This window comes from Ranitomeya imitator, chromosome 2, assembly GCF_032444005.1.
Source record: "Ranitomeya imitator isolate aRanImi1 chromosome 2, aRanImi1.pri, whole genome shotgun sequence".
In the NCBI taxonomy this organism is placed as follows: Eukaryota; Metazoa; Chordata; class Amphibia; order Anura; family Dendrobatidae; genus Ranitomeya; species Ranitomeya imitator.
In genome coordinates, this window is record NC_091283.1 from 328,019,570 (window position 1) to 328,045,344 (window position 25,775).

A 25,775-nucleotide genomic window follows, 5' to 3' on the forward strand; every position below is an offset into this window, starting at 1 on the left:
GCTCTGGGGAAATTATACCCGACTGCGTTGTTGATATGTAAGCTGTGGGGTAGGCTGAGATATATACGTGGGATTACGGACTTGTCTAGATTCTCACAGCTATGGCATAACAATAATTTACAGGAGTTTGAGGCATTGGGGGTATTAACAGAATGGCAGGTGAAAGGGATTCAGTACGTGTATCAGATAATTGAGCGAGATGAGTTGAAATCCTTTTCCCAATTGCAGGCGGAATTTGGACTCGGGCCTGCGGGGGAATACCAGCATTTGCAGATGAGACATGCTTTTGGGGCTCAGAATAGGGACGGAGGTATTAGAATTCAAAGAGATATAGTGCTAGAGTATGTGTGTAATGAAGGGACTACTGGGGGGGTTATTTCTACTCTGTATAAAGACTTGTTATATACTTTCCTATTGGGGTTTCCAATAATGGCAAGAGCTAAGTGGGAGAGGGATCTGGGTCCAATGGAGAATGAGACTTGGGAGTCGGTGCTAGAATGGGTCCCACGACTGTCACTAAGCGAACCGAATAGGCTGTCACAGCTTTACATAATACACAGGGTTTATAGGTCTCCGAAAGTGTTATACAAGGCAGGTTTGCGTGATGATTCTGAGTGCCCGAGGTGTAAATCTACAGATGCTGATATATTTCATATGATGTGGACGTGTCCGAGACTGGCTGCCTTTTGGTTGGTAATTTTGAGTCGTGTGGAAGTTGCGTATAGATGCACGGTGCCAAGTGGTGTGCCTGTTGGGGTGCGTGGATGAGATTGGAGTGGATAACAACCTGAAGATAGCTATTGCTAGGTTGCTGTACATGGCTAGGAAGGTAATAGCGCGAAATTGGATCAGGGAAGAACCGCCTTCAAGAAGAGAATTCCTTCAGTATGTGAAGCAAGGCCTGGCACTGGAAAAGGGGTTTTATAAGAAAAGAGAGAAAATTGAAATGTTCAATAAATTATGGTCTCTGTGGATTGCCGTGGGATAGGGGTATTATAGAAATTGAGTGAATTAAGGTCCCAAATTGATGGCAATGTGACATGTGGCTTACAGTCTTGGCTGAGGGATTAGTTACTCTATAGTTTTAATGATGGAGTTGTTAAGCAAGGTGAGCTGTCTTGTTGGGTGGGGGCAGGGGACGTTGGGATTGAAGGGGAAAAACTTTCCATAAGTTGGTGTCCTGAAATTCCACACTATTTGCCTGTACCCCATGCATGAAACTACCTTAGCTCCTTTCTAGCATTAAGCAGGTCTGCATATACCTAGAGGGAAGCAAATTGTTTATGTTGCTTGTCAAGATCAATCCACTCAAGCAAATGGGAGACTTTAGCTGTTCTCTCTCTTTTAGTCTGAATCCATGTTTTATTAGTATCCCTCTGAGGAGGCATTTGAGTGCTTCCCTATGAAGTGGTAAGGCAGTGTCATCATGCTCATATATCTGAAGGAGTCTATAGTCTCATGAGGGTCTGAGACACAGAGTGAGTTTTTCAGCAGATCATCAATTAAGCTCCAACATCTGAAGCCTTGGAGTCCGGTACAGTCAGACTACAGTATACAGGAGCATGATCTGAACATATAGCAGGTCCTATCTGAGATGTAGGGAGCCATGTAAGAAAGTGATGGCTAATTAAGAAAAGGGCTATATGGCTTTGTGTATTGTGTATAGGAGAATAATACATAGAATCCTTTATGTCTGGATGTAGTATCCTCCATATATCGACCAGTTGGAGAGACAGGAGCACGTGTAGCAAAGCTTTTGATTGTGATTTAGATTGGTGATTCTGTCCCAGGGACGCATCTAAAGAAGGATCCAAGACAAAATTAATGTCATCTCCAAACATAAGGCCCTCTGCAAAATATTTTAAACTAGCTTAAGTATTTAGAGCATGTCTTAATTTGATAGATAGAAGTTTTCCAAAGACAAAATTTTGGTATTGAACACATACCTCCCCTCCATGTCAGACAGCGTTTCTAAAATAGTATGTGGCAGTGATTTGTGTCGGTCTATACTGAGCACCTTAAGACTTCGTAACCGCATTTGTGCTGTGGCTCCAAGATGAATAATATCTGTTATTAACTGAGGTGTTTGATCACCTCTAAAGTGGGTCTCTTGAAGAGAGATAAAATGTACGTGTTGTTTATGCATATGATAAAACACTTGAACTCTTTTCTCTGGAACATTAATTCCTCTGACATTCAATGAGAAAGTTTTGAGTTGTGCCATATTATATGGAAAAAAGGATAGAAAGATTATGAGCAAGTAGGAAGTACAGATCTTAGATAGTAACTTCTACCACTCAGCATCTAAGAGGTATAGATTATGGATATATCGAACACAAGGAAACTGGGAAACAAGCAGACCCCAATGTAAGTCCATAACTGAGGGATGTCTTTACAGGAGTAAGTCTAACTTTCATTCCTAGGGATCCTATTAAGGTAAACCATGGAAAATATAGCAAGTAAAGTAAAACAGCAAATTATTACAGTAATATAATGTGAACTCAATTTATATGTCGCTCTAAGATATGAACTGAGACATTCTTTATAGTGGGAGAGAGGAACATAAAACTCTTTTTAGCTATAACTAATATTAAGCTTAAATAAATAAGTAATCATCTGAAAACTGTCTCTCTCATCAGGGAAGCTTAGATGCATTTCAGGATCTTATATGATTGACATGTTCCTTTCCAGTCTAGGTGCACAGTCATCAAGTTCTTGATTCATTGAACATTTCTGCAATGTGTTGGAACTCTCTGTGGCAATGGTAGAGCAGGTGGCCAATCAGATATATGGATTCTGGGAATATCCAGGGCATCACAGAATGGTCTCATGTCGCTTAGATCTTTCAAAGTAAACCATGTTCTATTTTTCTGGACCTGCAGCTGGAAGAGGCACCTCCAGGAGTATATCAGGCCATTTTCCTAGTGGGCCTCAAGTACTGGTTTCAGCACCCTTCCTTTAGCAAGTGTCATTCAGGATAGATCTGTGAGCAATTGCATCCGTTTTCCATTGAAATCAACATAGGCCATGATTGCCTAGTATACAGTGTGCCCTGTCGATCTCATTATCAATAGGATCACCAAGGATATTATTGAATAATGTCAGCTGTGTTGGCATAATCACTTGTGCATTGATGCTTTCAGGTATACCCCTCATCTGGATATTATTGTGATTTTCTTGGTCATCAACCATTTTAAACAGACTGTTTATTTGCTGGCTGTGAAGATCCACTGTTTGTTTATGAGAATTATGATGGCCGACACCTTGTATGACATCATCCTCTAAACTCTGTACCTGGTCAGTAGTATATGACAAGGAATGTGAGTCCAGATACCGCTGTATCAGTGCCGTCATGGAAGGCGAGTATGAGTGCTTTTATTTTAACGAGGCCAAACATGAGAAATGACAAAGGATTGTCTTAATAGTGGATAATCCCTTTAAGAAAATACAATTTACAGTAAAAACATTTTTAACATTTTGAACATAAAAAAGGTTTCTCACCTGTGTGACCTTTTGGAAGTTTATTAAGAGTTGATTTCCGCGTAAAATATCTCCCACATTAAGAATATGAAAAAGCCTTCTCCTCTGTGTGAATGTTTTGGTGACTAAGAAGAGATGATTTCTTAACAAAACATTTCTCACATTCTGAACAGTAAAAAGGTTTCTCCCCTGTGTGGGTTCTCTTGTGCCTATCAAGGTCCGCTTTCCGGTTAAAACATTTCCCACATTCTGAACATGAAAAAGGCTTCCTCCCTGTGTGAATCCTCTGGTGATTATCAAGAGCAGATTTATGGTTAAAACATTTCCCACATTCTGAACATGAAAAAGGTTTCTCCCCTGTGTGACTTCTCTGATGTTTTTTAAGACTTGATTTATCAACAAAACATTTTCCACATTCTGAACATGAAAAAGGCTTCTCCCCTGTGTGAATTCTCCGGTGGCTATCAAGATGCGCTTTCCTGTTAAAACATTTCCCACATTCTGAACATGAAAAAGGCTTCTCCCCTGTGTGAACTCTCTGGTGCTTAAAAAGAGCTGATTTATGGTTAAAACATTTCCCACATTCTGAACATAAAAAAGGCTTTTCCCCTGTGTGAGTTCTTTGATGTATAAAAAGAGTTGATTTATCTCGAAAACATTTCCCGCATTCTGAACATGAAAAAGGCTTCTCCCCTGTGTGAGTTATCTGATGTCTGATAAACTTTGATTTTTCTGTAAAACATTTTCCACATTGTGAACAGAAAAAAGGCTTCTCCCCTGTGTGGGTTTTCTGGTGGATATCAAGACGCGATTTCCAGTAAAAACATTTTCCACATTCTGAACATGAAAAAGGCTTCTCCCCTGTGTGAGTTCTTTGATGGCTATCAAGATGTGCTTTCCTGTTAAAACCTTTCCCACATTCTGAACATGAAAAAGGCTTCTCCGCTGTGTGAACTCTCTGGTGCTTAAAAAGAGCTACTTTACGGTTAAAACATTTCCCACATTCTGAACATACAAAAGGCTTCTCCCTTGTGTGAGTTATTTGATGTGTAAAAAGAGTTGATTTATCTCGAAAACATTTCCCACATTCTGAACATGAAAATGGCTTCTCCCCTGTGTGAATTCTCTCATGCCTAACAAGATCTGATTTCTGGTAAAAACATTTCCCACACTCGGAACAAGAATATCTATTTTCTGCTGTGTGAATTTTTTGATGTTTAAAAAATGAATTTTTGAGGGGAAAACTATTTCCATATTCTGAACGTGAAAATGGCTTCTTTGCTTCAGGAGCAGTTTGCTTTTTAATGCTTATTTTGTGACTTTGATTTTCCTTAGTCATCGGTAATGATTTAGAAGACAGGACATGTTTCAAAGGATCACATGATAGATCTTTGCTGTGAATGGATGATGTTATATCTGGAGTAATGGCATTCACTTTAATTGTATCCTGTGTGATCTCAATATAATCTGATCTCCTGGTACAGTCATCTGCAAAGAAAACCAATAATTGTTTTTTAATAAAATATCCTTGAATTTTATATTTTTCAACATTTCTACTTAAACTGTCTGCAAAAATGGCAAGTTATGTAAAAACATTGATTATTCACCATTATAATTCACAGTAGAATAGAAAACCTCATAGTATGAACCAGTAGAGTGCGGTGTTCAACTGTTTGTTCATTTTGCCTCCTAAATATGGAACAAAAAGCAACCAAACAATGTATGTAGGCGATAAAAATACTAACAAAAAGTTCTACTCATCTCACACAAAACAAGTGCCCACTCAGGTCCATCACCTGTCAATAGAAAACATAGGTTTCCACATCATTCATGGCTCAAAGGCTCTTGAAGAAGAACATGGCTTCCATAAAACAATCCAGCAATATCTGCTCTCCCAGAGTCAAATCTCCTTCTCACTTATGAGCTTGCAGTGTGTCCAAATCACATTTAGTATCCATGAATTTTGCTTTAATATAGTGAGAATAACCCATTTAATTTACGATGTGCCTGGGTTTCCTGGGCACTATGTGTTGGGTGATAACATGTCAAATGTGCAATTTTCACTCTCTAACATCCACTGCGTGCCAATTTTATTAAAGTGCCTGTGGAGTGAAAATAGTCACTACTCATATATAGATTAATTAATTGAGGATTATAATTTCCAAAATGGAGTCACTTTATGGGGATTTATTTATACTGCTCTGATTTTCTGGCATTTTGTTATATTAGGGCTTCTGCAAATGGTGTGTCCCATCTGCTTTGGGATCTGTTCCTGCGACGTCTGCCTTTGTCACCATATACCGCCTTATTCATTCTGCGCTGGTAATGGAGATGTCAGAACCAGAATGTGACGTGAGTCACAATAGGTCATATTAGTCCCAGAAGTGGAGAGAAAGACCACAATAACAGATAGTAAAAATATATACTACTTACAGACTAAGTAATGGGAAGTGAAACAATTCGAGGTCAGGGCCAAGAAATGGCGCAGTACAACAAGGGGACATCAGAGACGAAATCCAATTCACGAGCCGAGGTCAGGAAAATGAGAAAGACAAGACAGTTTACAGGGAGCAGACACAAGAGAAGTCTGGTCACAAGCAAAGGGTCTGAGTCCGGGAAGAGAATCAAGTCAAGCTGGGTCAGGCACAGAGGGATCAGTCTTACACAGGCAACAGCAAGTGTACGACTGACACTGGGTGGAAGAGCTAGCCTGCTTAACCCCTTCCCGACCTGTGACACAGCGTATGCGTCATGAAAGTCTGTGCCAATCTGACCTATGACGCATATGCTGTGTCATAGAATGATCACGTTCCTGCAGATCGGGTGAAGGGTTAACTCAAATTTCACCCAACCTGCCGGGACAGGGGGACTTGTACTTTAGCCCAGGGGGGTGGCTTTGCCCCCCCTTCGCAATGATCACTCTGGTGACCCATTTTGTCACCACCCCCAGATCTGATTGGAGCTAGCGTCCATGTGACACTAGCTCTCCATTCAGATGTGGGGGGGAGGAGTAAGGGATGGTTGCCTCGCTGTCCAGCTTCATGGTGTCCGTGGAAGCTGAACAGCAAGGTGCCTGCTGGTCTCCCTGCCACATATTCACCTTGATCGCCGTCATCACACCCAGGTACTCCCCTCTGCTCCCCCTGCCGTAAAATTCCACGCCCCCTACCTCTGCTCCCTCCCCCGACCTCTGCTCCTTCCTCCCCCACCTCTGCTCCCCCCTGACCTCCGCTTCCTCACCCCCCACCGCCGATGATCAACCCCTGACTGATCACTGCTGCTGCTGGCTCCCTCTCCTCCTGCATATCCTCAGCCACCCCCGCACCTGACAGCCCACTCCTGCCCCCGGTAATCACCCCCCACGACGCTGATCTGCCCCCTGATCGCCCCCCTGTGACGCTGATCTCCCCCGTGCGACGCTGATCTCCCCTGTGATGCTTACCCCCCTGCAACGCTGATCGCCCCATGCAACGCTGATCCCCCTGTGATGATCTCCCCCTGCGATGCTGATCTCCCCCTGCCCCGCTGATCCACCTGCGACACTGATTTCCCCCCTGCGACGCTGATCTCCCCGCAACACTGATCCCCCTGTGACGCTGATCGCCCCCTGCATCGCTGATCCCCCTGCGACACTGATCTCCCCCTGCCCCGCTGATTCCCCGCGACACTGATCCCCAGTGATGCTGATCTCCCCCCTGCGAAGCTGATCTCCCCCCTACCCCGCTGATCGCCCCATGCAACGCTGATCCCCCTGTGACGCCGATCTCCCCCCGCGAGCCGATCTCCCCCCGCGAAGCTGATCTCCTCCTGACGCTGATGTCCCCCTGTGACGCTGATCCCCCTGCAACGGTGATCTCCCCTGCAACGGTGATCTCCCCCCTACCCCGCTGATCTCCCCCCTACCCCGCTGATCTCCCCCTGCCCCGCTGTTTCCCCCCTGCGACGCTGATCTCCCCCCTGGGACCCAGATATTCCTCCTGGGACCCTGATCACCCCCCTGCCCTGCTGATCACCCCCCTGCGCCAGTTTTCCCATAAGGGTTAGGGTTGGTATTAGGGGTATAGTTAGGGTTTGTATTAGGGTTAGGATTAGGGTTGGGATTAGGATTAGGGGTAGGGTTGGAATTAGGGTTAGGGGTAGGGTTGGGATTAGGGGTAAGGTTGGGATTAGGGTTAGGATAAGGGTTGGGATTAGGGGTAGGGTTGGGATTAGGGGTAGGGTTAGGGCTGTGTTGGGGTTAGGGTTGGAGTTAGAATTGGGGGGTTTCCACTGTTTAGGCACATCAGGGGCTCTCCAAATGTAACATGATGCCCGCAGACCATTCCATCAAAGTCTGCATTCCAAAACGTCACTACTTCCCTTCCGAGCCCTGACGTGTACCCAAACAGTGGTTTACCCACACAAATGGGGTATCAGCATACTTAAGACAAACTGGATAACAACTTTTGGGGTCCAATTTCTCCTGTTACTTTTGTGAAAATAAAAAATTGCAGGCTAAAAAAAATCATTTTTGAAAAAAAAAAAAGATTTTTTATTTTCACGGCTCTGCGTTATAAACTTCTGTGAAGCACTTGGGGGTAAGAAGTGGTCACCACACATCTAAATAAGATCCTTGTGGGGTCTAGTTTCTAAAATGGGGTCTCTTGTGGGGGGTTTCTACTGTTTAGGCACATCAGGGGCTCTGCAAATGCAACGTGATGCCCGCAGACCATTCCATCAAAGTCTGCAGTTCAAAATGTCACTACTTCCCTTCCGAGCCCCGACGTGTGCACAAACAGTGGTTTACCCCCACATATGGGATACCGGCGTACTCAGGACAAACTGGACAACAACGTTGGGAGTCTAATTTCTCCTGTTAACTTTGTGAAAATAAAAAATTGCGGGCCAAAAAATAATTTTTGAGGAAAATAAAATATATTTTATTTTCACGGCTCTGCATTATAAACTTCTGTGAAGCACTTGGGGGTTCAAAGTGCTAACCACACATCTAGATAAGTTCCTTGGGAGGTCTAGTTTCCAAAATGGGGTCACTTGTGGGGGGTTTGCAATGTTTAGGCACACAGGCCTCTCCAAACGCGACATGGTGTCTGCTAACAATTGGAGCTAATTTTCCATTCCAAAGGTCAAATGGCGCTCCTTCCCTTCCGAGCCCCGTTGGGCGCCCTAACAGTGGTTCCCCCCACATATGGGGTTTCAGAGTGCTCAGGACAAATTGGACAACTTTTGGCATCCACTTTCTCCTTTTACTCTTAAGAAAAGTAACAAATTGTTGCTAAAAGATCATTTTTGTGACTAAAAAGTTAAATGTTCATTTTTTCCTTCCATGTTGCTTCTGCTGCTGTGAAAGGTTAATGAACTTCTTGAATGTGGTTTTGAGCACCTTGAGGGGTGCAGTTTTTAGAATGGTGTCACTTTGGGGTATTTTCAGCCATATAGACCCCTCAAACTGACTTCAAATGTGAGATGGTGCCTAAAAAAAGGTTTTGTAAATTTTTTGTAAAAATGAGAAATCGCTGGTCAACTTTTAACCCTTATAGCTTCATAGCAAAAACAAAATGTTCTTTCCAAAATTGTGCTGCTGTAAAGTAAAGATGTGGGAAATGTTATTAATTAACTATTTTGTGTCACATAACTCTCTGGTTTAAACAGAATAAAAATTCAAAATTTGAAAATTGCGAAATTTGCAAAAAGTTGGAAAAATTTCCAATTTTTTCACAAATAAACGCAAAAATTAGCGACCTAACTTTACCACTAACAGAGTGGTAGGTCCCTCTATCTACAGCTCCAGGGCACCGCAATGGGTACATAGACAATATTTTTTTCATCTGGCAAGGCACCCCTGAGACTTTGAACGAATTTGTGACGTTTCTTAACAACAACGACCTCAACATTCATCTCACCTACAAATATGACACCTATACTGTTAGAGTTCCTAGATGTGATGGTTAAACGCAACAGTTCAAATGCATTACAAACCAATCTATACAGGAAACCAACATCAACTAACGCATTATTACATGCGTCATCATCTCATCCGCCCCCTTAAAGCGTTCGATACCAGTGGGTCAGTTCTTGCGCTTGAAACGCTTATGCTCAACTGAGTCTGACTTTGAAATCCAAGCAAGGGATCTCAAATTGAGATTCCTTAATCGTGGTTACAGCCATAGATGCATAAAACGGGAATGCAATAGAGCCAAACATGGAATGAGAAATTACCTATTATATGCTACTAAAAAAGAAACAACATCAACTACTGTTCGATTTATTACAAACTATCATGCACAGTCCAACTTAATGCATGAGATATTGAAAAAATATTGGCCAATTCTTTTGTCTGATTATACGTTGGCCCAGTATCTCCCAAACCAGCCAAGTATTACTTATCGTCGTTCAAGAAACATGCGAGATATGTTGGTACATAGCCATTATCAGAATCGCCCACAGACTTTTATGGACAGGATAACACCACGGAAAGACAGTTTTCCTTGTGGTCATTGTGTGGCCTGTCCCAATATGGAAAGAGCCAACACATTCAGCAATGCCACGAATTGTAAAGAATATTCTATCAATCATTTTATTAACTGCGAATCTAAAGCAGTAGTCTATTACGCTGTATGTCCCTGCCCAAAAATGTATATAGGACTAACCACACGCCAGTTGAAAGTGAGGATACGAGAGCATGTCAATGGCATTACTGCTGCTCAGAATGAAGATGATATCTCTATCTTAAAGACCATACCTAAACATATTAAACTTTATCATAACTGTGATTCATCTGGCTTCAAAGTAAGAGGAATAGACATCATTCCTCCATCCATCCGAGGCGGAAATATCAGCAAAAAACTTTCCCAAAAAGAAGCTAAATGGATTTGGGTCTTGAATACCTTACATCCCCACGGCCTTAATGAGAACATGAGCTTTGCTCCTTTTCTCTGACCACAGATACCATCCAGATGGTTCTTTTAATTAATTTTTTATCTCTTCACATATATTTTATCCTTTTATTATCAGCAGTATTTGGCCTAAATAAATGTAATGTGCCGATCCTGTTTTTTTAGTGTTATATATTGTTACATATAGCGGGTGCTTCCCTTCCATTTTTTCCTTCCTCCCTTTCTTTCCTCCCCTCCTCTTCTTTCCCAACCCCCCCCCACTTCCCTTTTTCCTCCCCTTTCTCTTTTTTCTTTTGATTTATATTATCATTTTCTTATTTTATTTCTTTATTTATTTCAGTTTGACTAATTGAGAGTCAATGATTAATCTTGATATACTTCGTGACCAATCTCTATACTTCACTATGGACATCATAATGGACATGACAGAATGAAATTCGATACTACATTTGATTGGACATTATAACAATATTAGTATTACTATTATTATGATTTTTTATTTTATTATTTTTTTGTTTATCTTTATTTTTCTTTTCTATGTATTCATATTATCATTATTACTTTTGCATAGATCATTATTATTTATTACTAGCTGAAGAGCCCGGCGTTGCCTGGGCATAGTAAATATCTGTGGTTAGTTATAGCACCTCACTTCTCTTATTTTCCCATCATGCCTCTCATTTTCCCAATCACATCTTTCATTTTCCCCCTCACAACTCTCATTTAATCCCTCACACCTCTCATTTTCTCCCTCACTCCTCTCATTCCCCCCTAACACTTGTCATTTCGACCTCACATCTGTCATTTTCCGATCACTCCACTATTTTCCCTCACTCCTCTCATTTTGCAATCACACCTTTTCATTTTCACCTCACACCTCTCATTTTCACCTCAGTATATACGTTTGTCATCTCCCTTATAAATAGTATACACCTGTATGTCATCTCCTGTATATAGTATATACCTGTTTGTCATCTCCCCTGTATATAGTATATACCTGCTATGTGTCATCTCCCCTGTATATAGTATATACCTGTATGTCATCTCCTCCTATATATAGTATATACCTGTATGTCTTCTATATATAGTATATACCTGTATGTCATCTCCTCCTGTATATAGTATATATCTGTGTCATCTCCTCCTGTATATAGTATATACCTGTATGTCATCTTCTATATAGCATATACCTGTATGTCATCTCCTCCTGTATATAGTATATACCTGTAGGTCATCTGCTCCTGTATATAGTATATACCTGTGTGTCATCTGCTCCTGTTTATAGTATATACCTGTGTGTCATCTCCTCCTGTATATAGTATATACCTGTAGGTCATCTGCTCCTGTATATAGCATGTACCTGTGTGTCATCTCCTCCTGTATATAGTATATACCTGTAGGTCATCTGCTCCTGTATATAGTATATACCTGTATGTCATCTCCCCTGTATATAGTATATACCTGTATGTCATCTCCTCCTGTATATAGTATATATCTGTGTGCATTCTCCTCCTGTATATAGTATATATCTGTGTGTCATCTCCTCCTGTATATAGTATATACCTGTGTGCCATCTCTCCTGTATATAGTATATACCTGTGTGTCATCTCCTCCTGTATTAGACCGCATTCACACGTTATTTGGTCAGTATTTTTACCTCAGTATTTGTAAGTTAAATTGGCAGCCTGATAAATCCCCAGCCAACAGGAAGCCCTCCCCCTGGCAGTATATATTAGCTCACACATACACATAATAGACAGGTCACGTGACTGACAGCTGCCGTATTTCCTATATGGTACATTTGTTGCTCTTGTAGTTTGTCTGCTTATTAATCAGATTTTTATTTTTGAAGGATAATACCAGACTTGTGTGTGTTTTAGGGCGAGTTTCGTTTGTCAAGTTGTGTGTGTTGAGTTGCGTGTGGCGACATATATGTAGCGACTTTGGTGAGATGAGTTTTGTGCGGCAACATGCGTGTAGCAACTTTTTGTGTGTCGAGTTGCATGTGACAGGTTAGTGTAGCAAGTTGTGTGCAGCAAGTTTTGCGCATGGTGAGTTTTGCGCGTGGTGAGTTTTATGTGTAGTACCTTTTGAGTATGTGCAAGTTTTGTGTGAGGCAACTTTTGCATGTGTTGCAACTTTTGTGCATGTGGCAATTTTTCCGCGTGTGCAAGTTTTGCGTGTGGCGAGTTTTCCATGAGGTGAGTTTTGCACTTGTGCGAGTTTTGAGCGGCGACTTTTGTGTTTTGACTTTTATGTGGCGAGGTTGGTGTATGTGTAGTGAAATGTGTGCTGAGGGTGATATTTGTTCAAGCACATTTTGTGTGTGTGTTCATATCCCCGTGTGTGGTGAGTATCCCATGTCGGGGCCCCACCTTAGCAACTGTACAGTATATACTCTTTGGTGCCATCGCTCTCATTCTTTAAGTCCCCCTTGTTCACATCTGGCAGCTGTCAATTTGCCTCCAACACTTTTCCTTTCACTTTTTTCCCCATTATGTAGATAGGGGCAAAATTGTTTGGTGAATTGGAAAGCGCGGGGTTAAAATTTCGCCTCACAACATAGCCTATGACGCTCTCGGGGTCCAGACGTGTGACTGTGCAAAATTTTGTGGCTGTAGCTGCGACGGTGCAGATGCCAATCCCGGACATACATACACACACACACACGTACACACACACACATTCAGCTTTATATATTAGATGTGTATGTTTGGATCAATTCTTTATTTATTAACGATTTATTGTATTATTATTATTATATTATTTCTACCTTCATGAGTCTGCGTTTTATGGCTACGATATATACATGTGTATATATATGTGTATATATGTTTTTTGTTCATCTGTATTGTCCGCTTTTTCCAATCATTTCATTGTATAACCTATACATATGATCATCCCAGTTATATATAGTACAATCCTCTTTTATTTTTATTTATTTATTTCTTGTTCTGTCTTTGTTCATGACACTTATTATCTCTCTTTGTTTAGCACTTCATCAGTTCATGTCTCTTATTTATTGTTATATTCATGGGTACCTTCATGTCTTTGTGCCCCTTTATTTATGTATTTCGGTCACTCTGCAGGGCCTTCACTTACATCACTGATCACATGATCGGTCCCATGGCAACGAGTCGGGCGGCACGCGCGCTGGCAATGCTTCCTGGATGCTTCCGCCCTCGCGGTCCCATGGCATCGCATCAGCTGATTGCGGTGTCCTGGGTCACGTGGGGTGGCGGTGTGGATGCGCCCGGTTACCTCCTTTGTTCGCGTGCGTCACCACAAGCCCCTCCGCTCCCATTGGCCATTATCCACATAAATGACTCACTTCCTCTGGATGGCGCCACCCCCTGACGAAGGCAATCGCCGAAACGCACGTCGGGGTGGACGCATCCAGGGACAGCCTGTCATCTTGTCACCCATCCCACAGGTAGTTATTATTTTCAGTTTTTGACAACACTTTGAGAAATGTCCATTATTTTGTGATCAGAGTATCCATCTATATAGTAAGTAAACACGTATGTAGATGCCATCTTATCTGCACTGCCATATACACGGTCACTTTATTTGGGTACATCCAGAATCCGTGCTTAATTGTCTCCAAATATTCTTATCGATTACCTCACATTAAAATTCACACCATTCAGTGTGATTTAATCACTTGTATTATGTAATCATTTATACACACCATGTGAACATCTATGTGGATACTATTTATATACACTGCTATATGCTCTGTCACTTTACCTGTATATACTTAATTATTATTAATTTCTGTGTTGTCTTCTGGCATTAGTACACATCTATTTTTGCATAATATATTTTCCAATTTTCTAAATTTTTCATCTTTTAATATACATTTTCTCCTGTGTATGTGGGGGTTATACTATATATAATATATTGTATGCATGCGTAGTATAATTACAACTATAACATACCAATGTTCCATTATTATTAAGCTAATTAATGCATATACACGTATTTATATATTTTCTAATTATATTTTTGCTTGTCCCCAAGTAGTATGCGTCCCTCTGTCATGTGGTTTTATCTCCACCTGCTCCAAATTTTAAATTGATTTAATAATAAAATTATATTTTAATTACATTTGGGTCTCACAGTCAGTGTTCTCTTTGTTTTTGCACTAACATGAAGTTCAATATGTCACGAAAAAAAAAAACAATCTCAGAATCGCTAGGATCCGTTGAAGCGTTCCAGAGTTATAACCTCATAAAAGGGACACTGGTCAGAATTGCAAACAATGGCCAGGTCACTAAAGGGAACCTGTCACCCCCAAAATCGCAGGTGAGGTAATCCCACAGGCATCAGGGGCTTATCTACAGCATTCTGGAATGCTGTAGATAAGCCCCCGATGTATTCCTAAAAGATGACAAAAAGACGTTAGATTATACACACCCAGGGGCGTTCCCGCTGTTGGTCCGGGTCCGGCACCTCCCATCTTCATCAGATGACGCCTGCGTTGGAGCCACAGCGTGAAGACCATAAGAGGACGTCATCTGATGAAGATGGGAGGCGCCGGACCCAGACCAACAGCGGGAACGCCCCTGGGTGAGTATAATCTAACGTCTTTTTTTCATCTTTTAAGATACATCGGGGGCTTATCTACAGCATTACAGAATGCTGTAGATAAGCCCCTGATGCCGGTGGGCTTACCTCACCCGCGATTTTGGGGGTGACAGGTTCCCTTTAAGGCCAAAATAGGCTGGGTCATGAAGGGGTTAAAGGGAAGGTGCCACCAGCTTTCTTCTAGTTTGTTTTTTTGTGAAATTAAACTTAAAATAGTAATTAAAATGTATTAATGCAATGTTTGCACTGTGCAAATAATTTAATATGAAAAATATATATTTTCTTACACGTTCACATTTGCGTTGTGTGGTGCTGCGTCGGCGACGCAACGCACAACGCATGCAAAACGCAGCTTTTTGTGACACATGCGTTCATTTTTGCATGATTTTTGGCGCAGAAAAAACTGCATCATGCAGCGTCCTCTGCGCCCTGACGCGTGCGCCCAAATGACGCATGCGTCACAAAATGCAAGACAACGCATGTCCATGCGCCCCCCATGTTAAATATAGGGGCGCATGACACATGCGTTGCCGCGGCTGCGCCCGACGCAGCACCGCACAACGCTAATGTGAACGTAACCTAACTGCTGACATCACCATTTCCCTCCCCTTTTGCGTTGTCTAGTATCCCTGGGGCAGAATGAAGAGTAGCATCACAGGACAGTGCCATTTTGTGTGTGACTGCCCTGTGATCTGCTATCACCAGCAGTTACTGATTTTATCTCTCTCCCATCAGTCTTTCTCATCCAGATTACATGAGTCTGTCACCACCATCCACAAGTTCACTGCAGAACTGCAGCTCTGTATCTTACTATGGGATTAATCACAGCTCCTGCTGAGTAGCTGACAGCTCCTGTTCCTATAATGCTAATAGTACACTTTTCCTCCTTGATGGTTCTGCTATTCTGCCGATACTTTTCTCCTGCATTTTACTCCCCTCAGATGTCAAGGCTCCATGAATATGGCAGCAGAGCACTCCCACTACTGGGAATTGTGCAGCCCACAGAGGTGTGCCCAGTTCACAGCAGTGACAGACAGTTCTATTACAATAGATGGGGTCTGTTATCTCCTATGACCATGGGGTGCCTTATTATGACACTGATAGTGTCATGCTGCTACTGTGAAAACAAGATGTTAGCCCCCAGTGCCTTCTTTAAACTCCTATAACACACAAAATGTTTCAAATGCATTTAAAACCTGGTTATAACAGCATGTTATGCTACATTACATTAATATATTAATGATCTACAAACGTGGTACCTTCCCTTTAAGTAGATGACTAATAAAGGAAAGTGTACACAGATGATTGCAGCACAGACCCAGCACAACCAATACACAAAGTAACATATCAGACAAGAAAAGAGTGGAGATCATAACACAGAAGCTCTGGGTGGCGCAGACTCTGTCCAGTCACTTAGATTAGGGTGTCTAGAACCAGTAGTACTGTCCCGTCCAGTTTGTCAGTATGGGTGAGCGTGCTGTCCAGTTAAAAGTAATCTGCTCCCTGCTTCAGCCAATTAGAAAGCACCATACCCTACTAAAGCTCTAAGCAAATTGCTGGAAGCTGCAAGATACAGCATTGTGCTCCACTGGTTCAGTCCTCTGTGCTCAGCTCCTGATTTGTATATTTGTTTCCTGCTTTGACCTAGCCCGTTTGCTGGCTACTGTTGTGTCTACTGATTTTGTACTTTCTCTGCCTTACTGGTTCTGACCTGGTTACCTATTTTTCTTTCCATCTCACACCACCGAACAACTGGTAACACAATGGCCCAAGAGTAAGGGTGTCTGTGTAAGTCCAGATACATGTAGAAGAGTTAAAGGGTGATGAGCAAGGCAACCCCTCCGATCTGGAGTAGACAGCACCAAGTCTGTTCGTGGTGGCCATTTTTTGACCTGCCAAGATACCATGAACAGTGCTCCCAATACATTACGTTTGCAAAATATTCCAGCAAAATCTGCATTCAAAAATATCTAAATGTTGCTCCTTCCCTACTAAAGCTTGCAATGTGCCCACTGCCCAGACAGTAGTGTACAGCCATATATAGGGTATTGTAAGATTTAAGAGAAGCTGGGAAATAATTTGTAAGATCCACACTCACATAGGTGAGGCAGGTCAATCCCACCACAATCATCTATCATACAGAATTAACCTGCAAAAAAAGACATAGAATAGAAAAATGTTACGTCCCTAACAATATATGGAGGGGAGAACTCCAATGGTGTACCGGAGTTGTACTAATTTATGGTGGAGCATTGGAGCTACTAAGAGTCCTTAGCAGAAGAGTAGAGAAAGAAATAGTGCCTTCCATTTCAGGAGAGATTGTGCAGCAATCTGAATTCCGCAGGATTGAAAACATTATGGAATTTATGATGTGAAGTGAATCCATGAAACCAGGGCTCGAGCCATGTCAGCACATCTGCAGGTGTGAGTAAATGTATATTACAGCCATCAGCCATGCACAGCTTTTAGAGATAGAATCATCATAGAATGGTAGAGTGGGAAGGGACCTCCTGAGTCATCTGGTACAGCCCCTTTCTCAAAGCAGGATTCACTAAAACATCCCAGACAGATGTCTGTCCAGCCTCTGTTTGAAAACTTCCATGGAAGGAGAACTCACCACCTCTTGTGGCAGCCTGTTCGACTCATTGATCACCCTGTCAAAATATTTTTTCTAATGTCTAATCTGTGTATCCTCCCATTCAGTTGCATCTCATTGCTTCTAGTCTTTCCTTGTACAAATGAGAATAAAGATGATCCTTCTACAATGTGACTACCATTGAGATATTTGTAGACAGCTACTAAGTCTCCTCTCAGTTTTCATTGTGCAAGCTAAACATTCCCAAATCCTGTAACCATTCCACATAGGACATGGTTTGCAGACCGGTCACCATTCTGGTCGCTCTTCTCTAAACTTGCTCCAGTTTGTTGATGTCTTTTTTAAAATGTGGTGCTCAAAACTGGACACAGTATTCGAGGTGAGGTCTGACCAAAGAGGAGTAGAGAGAGGCCAATAATGACTTCACGTGATCTAGACTGTATGCTTCCGTTAATCCATCCCAGAATTGCATTTGCCTTTTTTGCTGCTGCATCACACTGTTGACTCATGATCAGTTTGTGATCCATTGGCATACCCAAGTCTTTTTCACATGTGCTGTTGCTTAGCCCTATTCCTCCCATTCTGTATGTTTTTTTCATTTTATTGCCCAGATGTAATACATTGCATTTTTCCTTATTAAAAACCATTCTCTTAGTTGCTGTCCACTGCTCGTTTATTTATATATTTTTGAATTCTTTCTCTCTCTTCTCTAGTATTAGCTATCTCTCCTAGCTTTGTGTCATCAGCAAATTTAATCAATGTACCCTCAATTCCTTCATCTAAATCATTGATAAAGATGTTGAACAATACAGGGCCCAGGACAGAACCCTGTGGTACCCCACTTGAGACATTCCTCCAACTGGATGTGCAGCCAGTTACGACAACTCTTTGGGTCCGATCACTAAGCCAGTTATGAATCCACCTAACAGTTGCCTTGTCCATTCCTTACTTAGTAATTTTTTCAATAAGGATGGTGTGAGATACTTTGTCAAATGCTTTGCTGAAGTAAAGATGTACTATATCTACAGCATTTCCCTGATCCAACCAGTCAGTGCTTCTGTCATAGAAAGAAATTAAGTTAGTCTGACATGACTTATTAGTTACAAACCCATGCTGACTCTGGTTAATCACTTCATTCTTATCCAGGTACTGTGGTGTAGCGACCAATGGTACAGCCAGGGGGTGCTGTGTGCGCGCTGCAAGATGCACTTGGAGGCATAATTCTGATGAGACAAAGATCGTCAGTGTTGTGAATGGCCGATATGTTTCGCAGAGGGAGTCTGTGTGGTAAGTCTGATGCAATATTGTTGTTCTGGGACCTGTGGTCCCTCAAGAGTGTGTTTATGTATGGTGTAGTTGTAAGGGAGACTTACTAGGCTAGTTGTGTGAGATGGATGGGACAAACTAGCCACACATCCAGACACTCCCATCCAGGGGAGTGGTTAAGGGTATATAATGTGACCAGGGTGTGGGTCACATGTTCATGTTTTGGTCTTGGAGTGTGGACCTGAATGGTCTATGCTGGAAGGTCCTGGAAGCCTGTGTTGGAAGTCCTGGAGAATAGGATTCCTGAAGAGCACATGGCAGGGCTCTGGACCTAGCATATGCCAGGGTGTGGGACGGATGGAGATCCGTGTTGTTCTGACCGGGGTCAGAGTGAGAAACGTCTGAAGGATACCTCTGTGGAGGTATCTGAGAAACCTGTGCGGCACCAACAGGTAACGGAAAGGGATCCGTGTTATGCTAACCGGGGTTAGAAGAGAGAGACATTGTGTATGGGGCACATCTGAGGCCAAGAGCTGTCCAGGAACCTGTGAAGGTCGCCAAGCAGGTAACGGACGAGGTCCGTGTCTTATGCTGACCGGAGTCAGAGACGAACTGTGGTGAAGTTGAATATGTACAGACGGTGTTCAAGCTGTTACCAAGTTCTGAGGATGTGGTTTATGCTGATGTGAAATAAACCTAGAGACTGTGTTTTATAAGAAAACCGTGCCTGAGTGCGTTAATCCCGTGCCAAGCGAGTGTCCTCCAAGACACGTAGTAGGCGCTATGCTACAGTACTTACATACAGGTTGTTTTATAATTTGTTCAAAGATCTTTCCTGGTATAGAAGTCAGACTCACCGGCCTATAGTTCACTGGGTCCACTTTCTTCCCCTTTTTGAAGATAGGAACATTTGCTCTTCTTCAGTCTTCTGGGACTTCTCATGTTCTCCAAAAATTTTCAAAGATTATGGAGAGTGGTTCAAAAATTTCTTCTGCTATCTCCTTCAGTATTCTGGGGTGTAATTAATTTGGACCTGGAGACTTGAATTCATTATTGTTAGCTAAGTGTTTCCTCACTATCTTTCTGTTTATAGATATCCTGGATTCCTCTATTCCTTTAATAGGACAGTGAAGATCAGTTGATGTTACAATTCCTTTCTGAGAGAAAACAGATGCAAAATAGGAATTTAAAAGTTCGGCCTTCTCAATTTCCTTTCTTACCATTTTATCATTTTCATCCTGTAAAAATCTTATAGCATCTTTGACTTTTCTTTTACTTTTGACATATCCCCAAAATCCTTTTTTATTGCTTTTGACGTCTTTTGCAAGCCTTAATTCATTTTCAGCTTTAGATAATCTTATTTGTGTCCTGCAGGTTCCGTAGACAGCATTATATTCTTATACAGATATGCCTCCCTCTTTCCATTTGATAAACATTTATTTCCTCCTTTTTAGCAAGTGTTTAAGTTCTGTGTTCATCCATCCTGGTTTCCTTAAATGCTTTGTATTCTTCCCTAATTTTGGAATTGTTAACGATTGTGCTTTGAGAATCTCATTTTTCAAGATTTCCCATCCTTACAGGACATTTTTGTCCTTAAGGATATCCAGCCATTGGATCCCTCTGATTCTCTTTCCGAGTCCCTTAAGGGTATGTGTCCACGTTCAGGATTGCATCAGGATTTGGTCAGGATTTTATGTCAGTATTTGTAAGCCAAAACCAGGAGTGGCTGATAAATACAGAAGTGGTGCATATGTTTCTATTATACTTTTCCTCTAATTGTTCCACTCCTGGTTTTGGCTTACAAATACTGACATAAAATCCTGACCAAATCCTGATGCAATCCTGAACGTGGACACATACCCTTAAATCTGCCTTTCTGAAATCTATTGGTAAACATATAACCCCAGCCCATTCTCCTACATATAAGGTGGGCAACACTCCGTCAAATATATAAACATACTGACCATTTGGTCATTAAACCAAATTAAGTCAAGAAGTGCCTTGTTTTTTTTAATTACATTTTTTTTTAAACTTTATTTACATTTATTAAAATTACACACAAACAATAAAATAGTGCCTTTAAACCAATGACAATTATATCTAAACAGGTCAGCTGAAGCATGTGCACATAAATAGCTCAAGAAAAAAGCAGTTGGAACTGACAAAAATACTTAACTACTCCTAGAGTGATTGCAGACTAGTTGCTAGCAATGTATTCATATGTCACCCAAGATATAAATATTATACACTGATATTCCCTTTTGGGTTTAATAATCTATATTCCTGAAAGAAACTACCATATATACTCGAGTATAAGCCGAACCCCCTACTTTTGCCACAAAAAACTGGGAAAACTTATTGACTCAAGTATAAGCCTAGGGTAGGAAATGCAGCAGCTACCGGTGAATTTCAAAAATAAAAATAGATGCTCCATACCGTTCATTATTGCCCCATAAGATGCTCCATATAAAGCTGTGCCACATATAATGCTCCATATTGTTCATTATTGCCCCATAGATGCTCTGTATAAAGCTGTGCCACATATAATGCTGCATACCGTTCATTATTGCCCCATAGATGCTCTGTATAAAGCTGTGCCACATATAATGCTCCATATTGTTCATTATTGCCCCATAGAAGCTCCATATAAAGCTGTGCCACATATATGCTCTGCACCGTTCATTATTGCCCCATAGATGTGCCATATAAAGCTGTGCCATATAGTGCTCTGCACCGTTCATTATTGCCCCATAGATGCTCCTTATAAAGCTCTGCCATATAGTGCTCTGCACCGTTCATTATTGCCCCATAGATGCTCCTTATAAAGCTCTGCCATATAGTGCTCTGCACCATTCATTTGTGCCCCATAGATGCTCCTTATAAAGCTCTGCCATATAGTGCTCTGCACCATTCATTTGTGCCCCATAGATGCTCCTTATAAAGCTGTGCTACTGGTATATATAATGCTGCCTGCGGCTGCTGCAATAAATAAAAAAAAAAAAAAAATGCCATACTCACCTCTCTTGCTTGCAGCTCCCGGCGTCTTGTCCCGACGTCTCCCCGCTCTGACTGTTCAGGCAGAGGGCGGCGCGCACACTATATGTGTCATCGCGCCCTCTGACCTGCACAGTCAGCGCGGAGAGACGCCGGGAAGATGGAGCGGCGCCCAGCGTGTGGAACGGGGATAGGTGAATATGCGATACTTACCTGCTCCCGGCGTCCCGCTCCTTCTCCCGGACAGCTGGTCTCCGGGTGCCGCAGCCTCTTCCTTTATCAGCGGTCACCGTTACCGCTGATTAGAGAAATGAATATGCGGTCCCACCCCTATGGGAGTGGAGTCCATATTCATTTCTCTAATGAGCGGTCCCACGTGACCGCTGAACAGGGGAAGAACTGCAGCACCCGAAGACCGTGGGACTGCAGGGACACCGCCAGGATCGCCGGGACTATGTGAGTATGCCTCAGCCCTCTCTCCCCCTCACCCGCCGACCCCACCGCCGACCGTGACTCGAGTATAAGCCAAGAGGGGCACTTTCAGCCCAAAAATTTGGGCTGAAAATCTCGGCTTATACTCGAGTATATACGGTACTCAAAAAAATAGAATTAGACTTACTGTTAATTCGGTTTCTAGGAACCTTCCACGACAGCATAGGAGGATGTCTCCATTCCCTAATGGGGGACAGGAAGCACAAGAGGTTAAAAGGCCCCTCCTATCTCCTATTCGCCAATGACTTATAACGGATACCTGTTGTGAATTCTGCTCTTGGGTTCCCTCCAATGCAGTTGTCTCTGACTCGCAGTCCTGGCCAGGTGTATCGGATAATTACAATTCTGACTGGGATATTTAGGTGTGCAGGATCCTTTAGCCCTGGCCAGTTGTCAATGTTTCTTTGGAAGTATTGGATCTCTGCCTGGCCTCTCCCTGCTTATCTGCCAGTTCAGCAAAGATAAGTGTCTATTTCTTTTCCTGTGGCACACATGCAGTGTGCTTATTTTCAGTACTGTTCGTTTGTTTGTCTTTTGTCGAGATTAGACTGTGTCTGTTTTCTCAGTCTGGTTGGTTTCACTGGAGTTGCAGATATACGCTCCTACATCTTTAGCTAGATGTAGGAAGTTTTTGTATATTCTGCTGTGGATTTTTGAAGGGTTTTATACTGACCGCACAGAACTCTGTCCTATCCTGTCCTATCCAGCTAGAGTGGCCTCCTGTGCTAATTCCTGTTTTTTCTGCCTGTGTATGTTTTTTCCTCTCTGACTCACCGCCAATATTTGTGGGGGACTGTCTATCCTTTGGGGATTTTCTCTGAGGCAAGACAGTATTCCGATTTCCATCTTTAGGGGTATTTAGTCCTCCGGCTGTGACGAGGTGTCTAGGTGTGTTAGGTACACTCCACAGCTTCTTCTAGTTGCGGTGTTAAGTTCAGATTTGCGGTCAGTATAGTGGCCACTTTCTCCAGTGAAAGTTCTCATGCAGCTCCAAGGTCACCGGATCATAACAGATACCATAGCACTAGCTACCTTAAATGAACCCAGGATATTATTCAAGGCAAGGGAGGGAAATTAGTGCTGTCGTGGAAGGTTCCTAGAAAATTTTTATCAACTCTGAAGGAGCTAGTCTGTTCAAGGTAATGTAGAATAGTTCGTTTAACATCAAGAGTATGGAACTCTTCTTTTGGGTTTGCCGGATTTTGGCAGAAGGAAGGAAGAACAATATTCTGAGATCGGAGAAAATCAGACACCACCTTCGGGAGGAACGATGGATCAAGATGGAGAATTATAGAGTCGTCTGTAATCAATAAATAGGGTTCTCTTACTGATAAAGCTTGCAGCTCCCCCACACGTCTTGCTGTGGTTATCGCTACAAGAAAAACAGCTTTGTATGACAGGAATTGAGGAGTACATGATGACAGGGGCTCGAACGGTGCTTGTGTGAGTCCTCTAAGAACTAAATTTAAGTCCCATGAAGGCACAACGGGTTGCTTTATGGGTTGTGATCTGAGAGCTGATACCATGAATCTTCTGATCCAATGGTGGTTCGCCAAATCTTGGTCAAAAACAGCACTGAGGGCGGAGACCTGAACCTTCAGCGTGCTGGGTCTAAGGCCTAATTCCAGCCCCACGCTGAAGTAAATCTAATATTTGCTAGATATTTGGATGAAAACTATGTAACTATATGTAACTATGAAAAGGATCTGGGCTATTAGGAAGACAGAAAGATGAATTTTTTTCCACACCTTGCTATAAATTGCATTAGTAACAGGCTTCCTGGATTTTAACAAGGCAGAGATTACCGCATCTGATAGCCCTCTAGCACTCAGGACCTGGGCCGCAGTAGCCAGGCTGCAAGGTTCAATTTTGGGGGGTTTTGATGTTGAAGAGGCCCCTGAAGGAGAAGATCGGCGTTTATCGGCAGGAGGACTGGTCTGTAACTCGATAATGAGATTGAACCAGCTACTTTTTGGCCATACTGGAGCCACTAGTATGGTCGGAACCTGATCTTCCCGGATTTCCCGAAGGGTTTTCGCCAGTATTGGAATTGGCGGGAAGGTATAGGCTAATTGGAAATTCCATGGCTGGGCCAGGGCATCCACTCCTCTGCAATAGTCCCTGGGGTTCAGGGAAAAAAGGTTTTGACCTGCGCATTTTGGTTTGAGGCAAACAAATCGATCTCTGGCAGACCCCATCTGTCTACCAGCATGTTGAAGACTCTTTTGTTCAAGCTCCACTCTCCTGGTTGAATGTCCTGGCGACTCAGGAAATCCGCCTGTAGGTTGAAAGACCCCTTTAAATGGACGGCTGTCGGAGAGAGAAGGTGCTTTTCGGCCCAATAGAAAATTTGGTTAGAGATGCTCCTTAGGCTGTTGAATTTTGAGCTCCCCTGATGTCTGAGGTGAGCAACCGTATTCATGTTGTCCGAATAAAATTTGACGTCACTTCCTGATACTAGGCTGCTTGCGGCCAGGAGGGCTTCTTCCACTCCCTTCAACTCCATGAAGTTGGATGACCTGGCGCTTGTTGCCTGATTCAAGTGTCCCTGGAAAGGAGTATGGGATATTACAGCTCCCCAGCTTCGTTAGCTGGCATCAGTAGTAATCGTCACCAGGGGAGATTGTGACCAGCTCACACCCTTGCGTATATTTTTGGGGTTTAACCACCACGCTAGGGATGCTTTCACACGCCCTAGTGTGTGCACTCTTTTGTTCAAAGAGCCCGGATTCCTGTCCCACTTTGTGAGGATGTGGGCTTGAAGGATTCTGGAATGTGCCTGAGCCCATGACACTGACTGGATGCAGGCCGTCATGGAGCCTAAGACCCTTTCGAAGAGTCAGGGATCTCTCTTCTCTGAAGTTTGCAATTTTTCTGATTACAACTTGGCGATGATCCCCCGGGAGAAAGGATTTTTGTTTTATAGAGTCTAACAGAACTCCCATAAACTTCCTTGATTTGGAAGGTTGAAGCTGGGATTTCCTTAGATTTGGGAGCCACCCAAGGGTTCTGAGAATGTCGAGAGTCTTTGAAACATGATCGCTGAGAGCCTGGGCCGAGGGAGCTATGATAAGCAGATTGTCCAGGTAAGGAACGATACAGACTCCCTGTCTCCGGATATATGATACCGCCTCTGCCATTATCCTGGAGAATACTCTCGGCGCTGAAGAAATCACGAAAGGAAGTACATTGAATTGGAAGTGTCTCACTTGCTGGTTGTACTGTATTGCACATCTGAGATACTTCCTGTGCCGGTGGTGAATCGGCACGTGAAAATACGCATCTTTTAGGTCGATGGTTGCCATAAAATAATGCGGACCTATCAGGGGAATAGCAGATTTCACTGACTCCATTTAGAATTTTCGGTATTGGAATATGAAAATTGAGGTTTTTCAGATTTATTATAACTCGAGCATTTCCCGATGGCTTTTTTACCAGGAAGAGACGAGAGTAATGACCCGAAC

At 42.6% G+C, this 25,775-nt stretch overlaps 1 protein-coding gene across 2 annotated transcripts in view; it reads right to left on the reverse strand.

The window, feature by feature from the left end:
• Window positions 1-3,340: 3,340 nt before the first annotated feature.
• LOC138663546 (oocyte zinc finger protein XlCOF6-like) overlaps window positions 3,341-25,775 on the reverse strand; it is a 52,936-nt gene continuing 30,501 nt past the window's right edge. Inside the window, exon 7 of one of the 2 annotated variants that reach the window (XM_069749787.1) lies at window positions 3,341-4,968. In XM_069749787.1, coding sequence (XP_069605888.1) covers window positions 3,560-4,968 — 1,409 coding nt within the window. In that variant the 3' untranslated portion in view covers window positions 3,341-3,559. The remainder of the gene's footprint in view (window positions 4,969-25,775) is intronic. The other variant, XM_069749786.1, reaches the window with a different exon arrangement.